Source organism: Pseudorca crassidens, chromosome 7, assembly GCF_039906515.1.
Source record: "Pseudorca crassidens isolate mPseCra1 chromosome 7, mPseCra1.hap1, whole genome shotgun sequence".
Classification (NCBI taxonomy): Eukaryota; Metazoa; Chordata; class Mammalia; order Artiodactyla; family Delphinidae; genus Pseudorca; species Pseudorca crassidens.
The window spans coordinates 67905782-67918814 of NC_090302.1; the positions used below are offsets into that span (position 1 = coordinate 67905782).

General features: G+C 40.4%; 1 protein-coding gene across 3 annotated transcripts in view; it reads left to right on the top strand.

Annotated features, from left to right (window-relative positions):
• Positions 1–13033, top strand: part of ADAMTSL1 (ADAMTS like 1) — a 470685-nt gene that overhangs the window by 373644 nt on the left and 84008 nt on the right. For all 3 annotated transcript variants that reach the window (XM_067744472.1, XM_067744473.1, XM_067744474.1), the window contains one exon: positions 3702–3836. In XM_067744472.1, coding sequence (XP_067600573.1) covers positions 3702–3836 — 135 coding nt within the window. The remainder of the gene's footprint in view (positions 1–3701; positions 3837–13033) is intronic.

Genomic DNA, 13033 nt, shown 5'->3' on the forward strand with positions numbered 1-13033 from the left:
TGTCCCTGATCCAATTAAGTGCATAAAGGTAAAATCAATATCCCTTCCCTTCTCCCCACCTTAGGGCCTCCCAGTAGAAAGAACACAGACCTTGGGGCCAAGCAAGCCACGCAGATGTCAGTTAGAACCCTAGCTCTACTGCTGACTCACTGTGTAACCTGGGCAGGTCACTTAACCTTGCTAAGCCATAGATGCTAGTCTCTGTGTAGAAACTTATGGAGCAAGATTGCCCATATTTGGGTAGGGGTTGGCAAACAGAGGTAACAGAAGTACAGCAGTCGCTCTTAACTCCTTCTATGTTAAGGACTTCTTGGAGAATCAGACGAAAACGATAGATTACCTTGTCGAGAAAAATTCATAAATGCAAAATTTTTTGTAAAATTTCAGGAAGTTCATAGTCTAGTCCACCTGAAGTCCACACGTGTACACCCCCTGTCTTTGTCCGTTCCGGCTGCTACAGCAAAATAGCCACAGATTGGGTGGCTTATAAGCAACAGAAGATTGTTTCTCACACTCCTAGAGACTGGAAGTTCAGAATCCAGGTGCCCTCATGGTCGGGCTCTGGTGAAGGCCCTCTATGTGGATGCAGAATAATGGCTTCTTACTGTGCCCTCATGTGGCTGAAGGGATGAGCCAGCTCTCAGGGGTCTCTGTGTTGAGGACACTAATCCCAACCAGGAGGGCTCCACCTTCATGACCTAATCATCTCCCAAAGTCCCTACCTCCTAATATCATCACCTTGAAGGAGTTAGGATTTCAACGTATGAATTTGGGGGATGCAAACATTCAGACTACAGCACCCCCAAACATAAGGACCTCTGATTAAAGAGTCTAACACAGTTCCTGGCATAAAATAGTTATTTAAAAATAACAACAATTGCTGAGACACCATCAACACTCATTGATGCCCAGGGCTGGACTCAGCCACGTGCAAGCTACAACCCTTTTGTCCCCTGGATTAGGACTCTCTGCTTCTCTTCCCCACAGAGTCTGGGAACTGGTGGGATAGGATAAAGAAGCTTGTTTTTGTCTTACTTTTTTTAAAAGGCAATTATTCGAGCACGTGTGCTGGCTATCTCAGGAAGAGAAAGCCATCACTCTTAGGGGAAAAAAAAGGAAAATGTGAGAAATATGAATAATTACACACCACGCATACATACGCATACATACATTATGGGCTTCCGCGGGGAAAAAGAAGTAAACTTTATATTTTCACACCCCAAACTGATGATATACCAAAGCACAGGGTCTACCCCTGCCCACTCAAATTTCAGAGATGCCCACATGGGTTTTCATCTCAACGGTGGCTGCATAAACCTCCAGTTATCTTAGGAAGCCGCAGAAAATCAGCTCCGCGAAGGATGTGATTTGTTTTGTGTTGGATTTCATCTGGCTGAGCTGCTCGTCTGGAGCCTGGGGCCTAGAGACTCTTGCCCCACACTGAGTTGTGGAGCTTACTGTGGGCTTTTCCTCCCTAATAACCCTTCCTTGTCGCCTCTGCTAACAGAGCTGAAAGCATGGGAGGTGTAGCTGCTACCGTAGCTCCACCAGTGAAGTGTGTACGGTCTGGGAGCCAGATCTGCAGCATTCCAATGCTAATGCAGTGTGACCGTGAACGTGCAGTTTGAAGAACATGACGTCTTCCCATTTTAATCAAACTGGATGGGAAAAAAAATCACTAGTTAGATTCTTAATTTTAGGGCTTTCTGCAATCAGAAGTCTTGGTTTATTCATCAAAATTTGTTACTTTCTTTAGGTACTTAATGGACATAGAAGTAGTGTTTCTCTCTTTTTTAATCAGCCCAAAATGTGACTTAATTTTTAAATGAGGGATTTCATGTGTAAAGCTGAGGTTTCATGCCAAGGCCTGTGACTTAACCTGTAATGTGGAGACTTGAAGTGTCATGAGGCGGACTTTCACTCATGAGTTCGTATAACTATTCATTAAGTGGGATGACTATTCATTAAGTGTTGCCTCGGAGTCCCATGTAGAGCTTTAGGATAAATAAAAGCAGTGACCTCTGTCCTTGGGGAATTTACAGTTTCCCTCAGAAGATCAGCTGGACATGCCCTGAAGAAGTAAATTAAGACAGAAGCTGTAAGGACACTAGGAGGGTGTGACATTTGGCCCCGAAAGATCGATGGTTTTAAAGATGGGACATAACCTCCCCTTTTGGCTCTTAATAAATAAGCAAAGACTTCTTGAATTTTAATATTCTTGAAGGACTATTCAATTTCAGTACTCTTGAGGGAACTCCATTTCCCTCAATATTCAATTTCAATATTTTTGTGGGAATATTAAAAAGGATGGGAGGGAAAGAGTCTAGGTTTGAATAAACTGTCACTATCAGTTCCTAAAATGCTGGTATATCAGAGTAGAAAGAGACCTTGGAAATGATGAGGTTTTTCATCATTTTATAGTTGAAGAAACTAAGGCTTAGAGGGATTAAGTGACTTGCCCAAGTTAGTGAATGAAAGAGCCACAGCACAAATTGAGTTCCTGAATCCAATCACGATGTTTTTACCCTATACCATATAAAGAATATTTTTAAATTATATAGAATATATATAGAATGTCTTTAAAATTTTTAATTTATATATATAAATATATAAACTCATCACCGTTTTCTGTATGTGATGGTCTTTTGCAGTCAAAGGCACAGTAGACAGAAGGCATGTTTCTGAAGTAGACTCAGGCACCACTGTGACTTGTTTATTTGCCATCCCTAAAAAGTACTGAACAGGGTGACAAGCACACAGTAGGCCCTCACTGAACACTGTTGAAATGACCATCAATTACAAGGGCAACCCTCCTGCTTCTCTTTCCACTCCAACAAGTGCTCTAGAGTAAAAGGTGGGGTTGGCCTTGGAGTGTGACGCAGGGCTACAGGAGAGGAAAGAAGAAGGGGAACAGAATTCTGCTTCTTTCCCAGGAGAATCTGGGATCATCCTACCACTAGGTTCAGCAGGTGCTTGCCTCTATTTGTTCAGTGGAAATAATAAGCAAGCCACTGTACTTCCCTTTTTGTCACTTTTATCTCTGGTTAACTGTGATTCCTGATGATGTCAGCCGTGACTCCTTATAAGATTTTGAACAATAAATCATCCCTCTCCTGCTTCTCTGATCCTACTTGGGCATAAAAATCCAGATCACAAAGCAAATTCCCAGCCTCACAATTGGACCCTTTTCTTCCTAGAAAAAAGCCACTCACAGGATCCTTCGCCATAAGAAATTCCTGTGGTGTATCCCAGTCTGTGGGGACAATAACAAAGTACCGCCCTCTAAAGGTTGTTATAGGAGTTAAATGAAAAATATTTTAGCAGAGGACTTGGCATCTAGTAAATGCTGAAGAAGCACTGGCTTTTTTAAAGTGCCTTTATAATGTAGTTTCATTTAACTATGCGTTTACAGAGTCCCCAGTGGTACTGTGGGGTAGAGTGGCATACAGTAAGGAACTCCGGAAATCAACATGCCCGATTCTTATTACCGACCTTACAGTTTCAGGCATCAAATATTATATTTAAAATTCAGACTCACCTTGATGGGAACACCTTCTCTATAGGAAAAATGGTGTTAAAGATAACAATAGTAACGCCTGCCTTACACACAGACACACTTACGTGCATGGCCGCCTCTCCCTCTCCCCTTAACACAGACTTTATGCTTTAACCTGCCTGATGCACCATCTGCCTTCTCACAGATCCCCCCCACGTCCCCACGCAGTTGGACGACATCAGGGCCCTGCTCTCAGCCACTGGACCGAACCTTCCTTCGGTGCTGACGTCTCCGCTGGGAACACAGCTGGGCCTGGATCCTGGGAATTCCGCTCTCCTCGGTGAGTCCGGCCCTCTGGAACATTGGGCAGAGATCCAGGGCTGGACAGGATTTATGGGTGGGTGACTACTTGCAGGTGGGAGGGAAGCAGCAGTCGGGGGTGGCCAACAGGAAATCACTAAATTGCCTACAGAATCCAGACTCACCAGTGGAAACTTGGCTGACTTTCCATATGAGGTGACTGAAGTTCTTAGTCTGGACCTGAGCTTGTCCAGAGTCTAATGGGGCTCCTTTCTAAATCCTCTTGGGCTGATGCCACAGTCCGGATTCTCTCAGTCAGATTGATGGCGCTGAATTTGGAGAAAGATACAGCAGTGCAGAACAGCTCCTATATCTCCTCACCCCTTGCCAACTGTATCCCAGTACTCCTCCATTACCTCTTCTTACCTAAATTAGAGCTATAACTAGCCTTCAAGGAGAAAACTGCAATATCAGTACCTCCCAAAAGCCAGGCCATCTATTTAAACCTCCTTCAGTAGGTGGGGCGTAAAACCAACCCAGAGAGGCCCCTCAAGGCAAGTGTTTAAGTAACTCCACCAGGTACAACTTCCCTGGCGTCTGTCATTGGTAACCTCCACCAAGTTATTGCCCATGTGGCTGGCACCCTCTTGTAGCAGAGAGTTGTTCAAGGGCATCCGCATCCTGGGCCCCTCACCCCAGAATCGTGGAGATGCCAGAGCAACCTCTACATTCCCAGCATGCCCTCTGGAGATGGTCAAGGTGGAGAAGAAGTCCTCTGCCCTCAAAGGCCTGGGAAAAACAGGCCTACAAAATGGAGAAAATCTTCATGCTCACTGTTTGTGGCCCCAAATGTTGGTCACGGTAGCTAGAATTATGTCCTTGGCTCAGTGTTGAAATTTCCTCTACTCTTCCCCTCGCCCACGTGCAGAGGACAGGAAGCCAATGGGTTCTCAGTCATACTGGTCATAACTTAACAATACGGCCCCAGGGCTTGGTATCTTTAGGGTTCTAGCACAGAAAGATTACCTTCAGTTTTTGTTAACATCTGAAATTAGCAAAGAATGCATACAGGCCTATGGAAAAAGCTTCTGATTTCTCTGTTTCTGATCTGGGTAAAAATAAAACACAGATACAGTAACGAGTAGCGCTGTTTTTGGTAACAAACTTGGCATTGAGTTTTTGCACGTCACGTTGATCAGAATTCACAGAAGTTTAAACTTCTTTTTTTTGTTTGTTTTGGCATATAAAGGGTAAATTTATTCCAAATTAAACATGTGCATTGTAAACTTTTTTTTTTAGGCCCATCACTATGAGAGATTGTCGTAACTTATCGTCCAGTCACTAGCAGGGTGTGCAGCACTTGTTTATTTTCAAGTTCAATGACTCTTGGGTCACTCAGGTGCCATTCAGCGTGCTGGAAAAGTCGACCTGCTCATGTTTCCCATGATAGCTTTACTTTCTTTCTCCCTTATTCTGGAATAATATTTTGTCTTATTTTAACCATGGGCAATAAGAATTTATTGTGCTTTATGCTGCTGCATTCCATTCCTAGTTTATAGTGCTTTGGTACCTTAGACTGGTATTTAAATCTAACAGTTAAGAGACACCTTAATGCCCTAGTTCACATCCAGACCGCTCCACCTGAGTAGACCACGGAGGCAGTATGCATAAAGTCCCTGAATGTAACTGCATGGGCAAAACGGACTCTAGTGGTGAATGTCAGCGTCTTGCCAACACCACTGAGCTAGGAGAGATCCATGTGGAAACGTGGAGATGAATTAGGGAATGGTGTCAAGTATCAGGTCTCTGAGAAGTAGGTCACTGGAGACAGACCAGAGCCTCATTGTTATGCTTTGATGCTGAGCGCTGAAGGATGGGGGGTGGGGATTCAAATAGGCACAAAGTAAAGGAAACAGGCCCTCGAGGTGAGGAAGATGCCAGGAGCCCGGAGGAGGTGAAAACGTGTGAGATGTGCATCAGGTGTCTGTTCAGAAACAGCTGTAAGACCCCGCTGCTTTAAAACGGATGACAGGCAGCTGGGCTGGGATAGAAACTAGGCCTTCACAAGGAGCGAGCCTCAGCCAGAGCTTGTCCACTCAGATGTGACTCCAACCCTTACCGGAAGCATTCTAACAGCCTCCCTGCATCTGGGGCCTCCCTGGCTAGTGATTCATCCTGATCCGTTAGTCCATTTGCTCCCCTTTGGACCAGCTCCCTGGCTCCTGCTGGTGGCCCTTTCAGACCAGAGTATGCGCTCTGGGTACAAGAAACAAGCCAGAGGCCAGAGAGGAGATTCTGTGGAGGGTTGCTTAGGTCTCAGAATGGTAAACAGCATCAAATTGTGGAGGACCTTGATTATTAGGTATGGGGGTAGCTTTGCTATGTGGGAAATGGGGAGGTATCTTTAGAGGGTTTTTAAGTAGGAGGATGATGTAGTTCAAGTAATATATGAAAGCATTAATCTGACATTCCATAAGAGTGAGTAATCAATAGTGAGAGAGATTGAATGAAGAAACACTGTGCTGAGGGTAACAAATGTTCTAGATCAGGATGGAAATATATGGCAAAGATATTTGTTAATCACCCCTTCCACAGCCAAGACACCCCTAATCAATCATGACACTCAGCCCAGGCTCTGCCTTGAAATTCATTTTTTTTTTAACCCTTTGATGTGGTGTGTGTGTGTGTGTGTGTCTGTGTGTGTTTTAAAAAAATTTTTATTGAAATATAGTTGATTTACAGTGTTGTGTTAGTTTCAGGTATACAGCAAAGTGATTCAGTTATACATATATATAAAAATATATGTATTTTTCTACATTCTTTTCCATTATAGGTTATTGCAAGATATTGAGTATAGTTCCCTAAAACAACTATACCCCAATAAAAAAATAAATAAAAAATATATATACGCTACTATATAAAAAATAGATAACCAACAAGGAGCTACTGGAATTCATTTTAACATTCCGACCAAGCATGTTGGCCATTGATATATAGGATGAAAGCCATTTGCCAGCCCCATTGTAGCCAGTAAATGTTGAGATTCATGTGTATGTATTTCTCCCATCTACAAGGCTACTTGGTTACAACAGATTCAAAGAGCTCCACGGTTCTGTGGCACAGGGACAGTAACTCATGGGCCTTGATTCTCGTGTTTTCATGGGAGGAAGGGGAGAAGGGAGATTTGGGGTTTTTAAAGCCGTATGTCAGCACCAACTCTTCTCCACAAAGGTTGAGTGTTGAGAATCCCAGTAGGTGAGTCTACCAAGAAATGGCTGTTTTAGTTTTCAGACAGTCTAGCATTGTTTTCACTTCAAGCCACTGTTACAGCTTTCAAGAAGGAATGTTGATTGAGTGACACGTGCATGGGCTTCATCTGAGCCTCACTTTCCATAACTGTAAATGAAGACTTGGGACAAGTGAGTGAGTCCCTTGCTGCTCTCACACTCTTTGCTATATGACATAGACATGGAAAATGCCCAGTAGAGGCTCATGCATGCAGAGTTGACCCAGCCTAATTGAATCCCTTGTCCCGGGCAAGGCAGATGCTAATTTTTTTGTCCTTGTTTTCCGGTTGTTCTTTGTGCGGCGAGGCCTAAACTGCGCCATCTGCTCTGGAGGGCAAGGCCAGCGCCCATGCCACCACCTTTGGTGTTCCAAGGCCAAGCAGTACCCTGCAGGGTTCCATTTTCAGGGCAGCAGCATCTCAGGTCTCCCCACAGCACCTAAACCCATTTGCAGCCTTCTGTCAAATATTTCTTTTGGCCACTAAGGCCCAACACGGATATTTCTCACAGCACCATTTATAGGGCATTAGCATTGATATTTTTTGAAAAATAAGTTTTATTGGAGTTTTTATTATAAGAGCAATGCATCTGCATTGCAGAGCAATTAAAAATAGAAGCAAAAAGAAGAAATGAAAATGGTCTATAATTACCTGGCCCAGAGGTAACCAGCACAAATATCTTTTTCCTAGCCATTAATATATACATTATATATTTTTCTAACTAAAATGAGATCATACTCTAAGTACTGCTTGTAACTTTTTTCACTTAATGGTACATAAGACTCATCTTTCCATGTCTCTAAATATTTTTCTACAGTTTTATTTTTGATGCCTGCATGAGTAGGAGGTATCATATCTTATTTAACCAATTCTCTAATGTCGAACATTTAAATTTATGCAATCTCTTGCTAATATAAAAGCATAGATACTCAATACTCTGTAATGACCTATATGGAAAAGAATCTAAAAAAGAGTGGATATATGTGTATGTATAACTGATTCACTTTGCTGTACAGCAGAAACTAACACAACATTGTAAATCAACTATACTCCAATAAAAAGTAATTTAAAAAAATAAAAACATGATGAATATTCTAATTCCTCTACCCTTGTGTACATCCCTGTTTACTTAGAATCAATTTCTAGAAGTGGAATTATTGTGTCCAAAAGTTTGTATATTTTCGATTTTTGCTGTATGTCGTCAAATTGCCCTCCAAACAAGTTTTACCCATGTATGTATCCATCAGCACAAGATGAGAATTCCCATTTCCCACAAATATTATCAGTACTAGGTATGGCCAAGTGTTACTATATTTACCATTTTAATAGGTGAATATACAATAGGATAAAATATAATACAAAAAAATGGTATCATTTGTTATTTTTATTCCTTCGATTATGATTTTCAGTAATTTTGTTTTTAATGCTTATCAGTCATTTATATTCATTTATGAGTTGCCTGGAAAGGTTCCTTGTTAATTTTTTATAAGTATCCTATTTTATTGATAAGATACAATACATATTCAGGTATTTTTGCATTTATTTGACATAGAATTTTTTTAATTGAAGTTTAGTTGATTTACAACATTATATTCGTTTCAGGTGTATGACATACTGATTAAATTTTTATAGGTTATATTCCATCTAAAATTATTATAAACTATATTCTCTGTATGGCTATTTTCTCTGTGCTGTACAGTATATCTTTGTAGCTTATTTGTTTTATACAGAGTAGTTTTTGGGGGTTTTTTTTAACATCTTTATTGGACTATAATTGCTCTACAGTGGTGTGTTACTTTCTGCTTTATAACAAAGTGAATCAGCCATACATATACATACATCCCCATATGTCCTCCCTCTTGCATCTCCCTCCCTATCCCACCCCCCTAGGTGGTCACAAAGCACCAGGCTGATCTCCTTGTGCTATGTGGCTGCTTCCCACTAGCTATCTATTTTACATTTGGTAGTGTATATATGTCCATACCACTCTCTCACTTCGTCCCAGCTTCCCCTTCCCCCTCCGCGTGTCCTCAAGTCCATTCTCTACGTCTGCGTCTTTATTCCTGTCCTGCACCTAGGTTCATCAGAACCATTTTTATTTTAGATTCCATATATATGTGTTAGCATACGGTGTTTGTTTTTCTCTTTCTGACTTACTTCACTCTGTATGACAGACTCTAGGTCCATCCACCTCACTACAAATAACTCAATTTTGTTTCTTGTTATGGCTGAGTAATATTCCATTGTATATATGTGCCACATCTTCTTTATCCATTCATCTGTCGATGGACACTTAGGTTGCTTCCATGTCCTGGCTATTGTAAATACAGCTGCAGTGAACATTGTGGTACATGACTCTTCTTGAATTATGGTTTTCTAAGGGTATATGCCCAGTAGTGGGATTGCTGGGTCATATGGTAGTTCTATTTTTAGTTTTTTAAGGAACCTCCATACTGTCTCCATAGTGGCTGTATCAGTTCACATTCCCACCAACAGTGCAAGAGGGTTCCCTTTTCTCCACACCCTCTTCAGCGTTTATTGTTTGTAGAATTTTTGATGATGGCCATTCTGACTAGTGTGAGGTGATACCTCATTGTAGTTTTGATTTGCATTTCTCTAATGATTAGTAATGTTGAGCATTCTTTCATGTGTTTGTTGGCAGTCTGTATATCTTCTTTGGAGAAATGTCTGTTTAGGTCTTCTGCCCATTTTTGGATTGGGTTGTTTGTTTTTTTGATATTGAGCTTCATGAACTGCTTGTAAATTTTGGAGATTAACCCTTTGTCAGTTGCTTCATTTGCAAATATTTTCTCCCATTCTGAGGGTTGTCTTCTCGTTTATGGTTTCTTTTGCTATGCAAAAGCTTTTAAGTTTCACTAGGTCCCATTTGTTTATTTTTGTTTTTATTTCCATTTCTCTAGGCGGTGGGTCAAGAAGGATCTTGTTGTGATTTATGTCATAGAGTGTTCTGCCTATGTTTTCCTCTAAGAGCTTTATAGTGTCTGGCCATACATTTAGGTCTTTAATCCATTTTAAGTTTACTTTTTTTTTTTTTTTTTTTTTGCTGTACGCGGGCCTCTCACTGTTGTGGCCTCTCCCATTGCAGAGCACAGGCTCTGGACACACAGGCTTAGCGGCCATGTCTCACATGCCCAGCTGCTCTGCAGCATGTGGGATCTTCCCGGACCGGGGCACGAACCCGTGTCCCCTGCATCGGCAGGTGGATTCTCAACCACTGCGCCACCAGGGAAGCCCCATTTTGAGTTTACTTTTGTGTATGGTGTTAGGAGTGGTCTAATTTCATTCTTTTACATGTAGCTTTCCAGTTTTCCCAGCACCACTTATTGAAGAGACTGTCTTTTCCCCATTGTATGGTCTTGCCTCCTTTATCAAAAATAAGGAGACCATGTGTGTGTGGGTTTATCTCTGGGCTTTCTATCCTGTTCCATTGATCTATATTTCTCTTTTTGTTCCAGTACCATACTGTCTTGATTACTGTAGCTTTGTAGTATAGTCTGAAGTCAGGGAGCCTGATTCTTCCAGCTCCACTTTTCTTTCTCAAGATTGCTTTGGCTCTTCAGGGTCTTTTGTGTTTCCTTACAAATTGTAAAATTTTTTGTCCTAGTCTGTGAAAAATGCCATTGTTAGTTTGATAAGAATGACATTGAATCTATAGATTGCTTTGGGTAGTATAGTCATTTTCACAATGTTGATTCTTCCAATCCAAGAACATGGTATATCTCTCCATCTGTTTGTATCATCTTTAATTTCTTTCATCACTGTCTTATAGTTTTCTGCACACAGGTCTTTTGTCTCCTTGGGTAAGTTTATTCCTAGGTATTTTATTCTTTTTGTTGTGATGGTAAATGGGAGTGTTTCCTTAATTTCTCTTTCAGATTTTTCGTCATTAGTTTATAGGAATGCAGGAGATTTTGTGCATTAATTTTGTATCCTGCTACTTTACCAGATTCATTGATTAGCTCTATAGTTTTCTGGTAGCGTCTTTAGGATTCTCTATGTATAGTACCATGTCATCTGCAAACAGTGACAGCTTTACTTCTTTTCCAATTTGGATTCCTTTTATTTCTTTTTCTTCTCTTATTGCCATGACTGAAACTTCCAGAACTATGTTGAATAATAGTGGTGAGAGTGGACAACCTTGTCTTGTTCCTTCTCTTAGTGGAAATGGTTTCAGTTTTTCACTATTGAGAACGATATTGGCTGTGGGTTTGTCATATATGGCCTTTATTATGTTGAGGGAAGTTCCCTTTATGCCTACTTCCTGGAGGGTTTTTATCATAAATGGGTGTTGGATTTTGTTGAAAGCTTTTTCTGCATCTATTGAGATGATCATATGGTTTTTATCCTTCAATTTGTTATTATGGTTTATCACATTGATTTGCATATATTGAAGAATCCTTGCATTCCTGGGATAAACCCCGCTTGATCACGGTGTATGATCCTTTTAATGTGCTGTTGGATTCTGTTTGCTAGTATTTTGTTGAGGATTTTTGCATCTCTGGTCATCAGTGATATTGGCCTGTAGTTTTCTTTCTTTGTGACATCTTTGTCTGGTTTTGGTACCGGGGTGATGGTGGCCTTGTAGAGAGAGTTTGGGAGTGTTCCTCCCTCTGCTATATTTTGGAAGAGTTTGAGAAGGATACGTGTTAGTTCTTCTCTAAATGTTTGATAGAATTCACCTGTGAAGCCATCTGGTCCTGGGCTCTTGTTTGTTGGAAGATTTTTAATCACAGTCTCAATTTCAGTGCTTGTGATTGGTCTGTTTATATTTTCTATTTCCTCCTGGTTCAATCTTGAAAGGTTGTGCTTTTCTAAGAATTTTCCATTTCTTCCAGGTTGTCCACTTTATTGGCATATAGTTGATTATAGTAATCTCTCATGATCCTTTGTATTTCTGCAGTGTCAGTTTTTACTTCTCCTTTTTCATTTCTAATTCTATTGATTTGAGTCTTCTCCCTTTTTTTCCTGATGAGTCTGGCTAATGGTTTATCAATTTTGTTTATCTTCTCAAAGAACCAGCTTTTAGTTTTATTGATCTTTGCTATCATTTCCTTCATTTCTTTTTCATTTATTTCTGACCTGATCTTTATGATGTCATTCCTTCTGCTAACTTTGGGGGGGTTTTGTTCTTCTTCCTCTAATTGCTTTAGGTGTAAGGTTAGGTTGTCTATTTGAGATGTTTCTTGTTTCTTGAGGTAGGATTGTATAGCTGTAAACTTCCCTCTTAGACCTGCTTTTGCTGCATCCCATTGGTTTTGGGTTGTCATGTTTTCATTGTTTTTTGTTTCTATGTATTTTTTTATTTCCTCTTTGATTTCTTCAGTGATCTCTTGGTTATTTAGTAGCATATTGTTCAGCCTCCATGTGTTTGTATTTTTTTATAGTTTTTTTCCTGTAATGGATATCTAGTATAATAGCATTCTGGTCAAAAAGATATTTGATATGATTTCAATTTTCTTAAATTTACCAGGGCTTGATTTGTGACCCAAGATATGATCTATCCTGGAGAATGTTCCATGAGCACTTGAGAAGTAATTGTGTTCTGCTGGTTTTGGATGGAATGTCCTATAAATATCAGTTAAGTCCATCTTGTTTAATGTGTCATTTAAAGCTTGTGTTTCCTTATTTGTTTTCATTTTGGATGATCTGTCCATTAGTGCAAGTGGGGTGTTCGTAGTAATAAAAAAAAAGAAAGAAAGAAAGAAGAGAGCAACCAAACCAAAAAAATAAATCCACCAATGATAACAAGCGCTAAAAACTATACTAAAAAATATATATATATATAGACAGAGCCCTAGGACAAATGGTAAAAGCAAAGCCATACAGACAAAATCACACACAGAAGGATAAATATACACACTCACAAAAAGAGAAAAAGGGAAAAAAAAATATATATCGTTGCTCCCAAAGACCACTGCCTCAATTTGGGA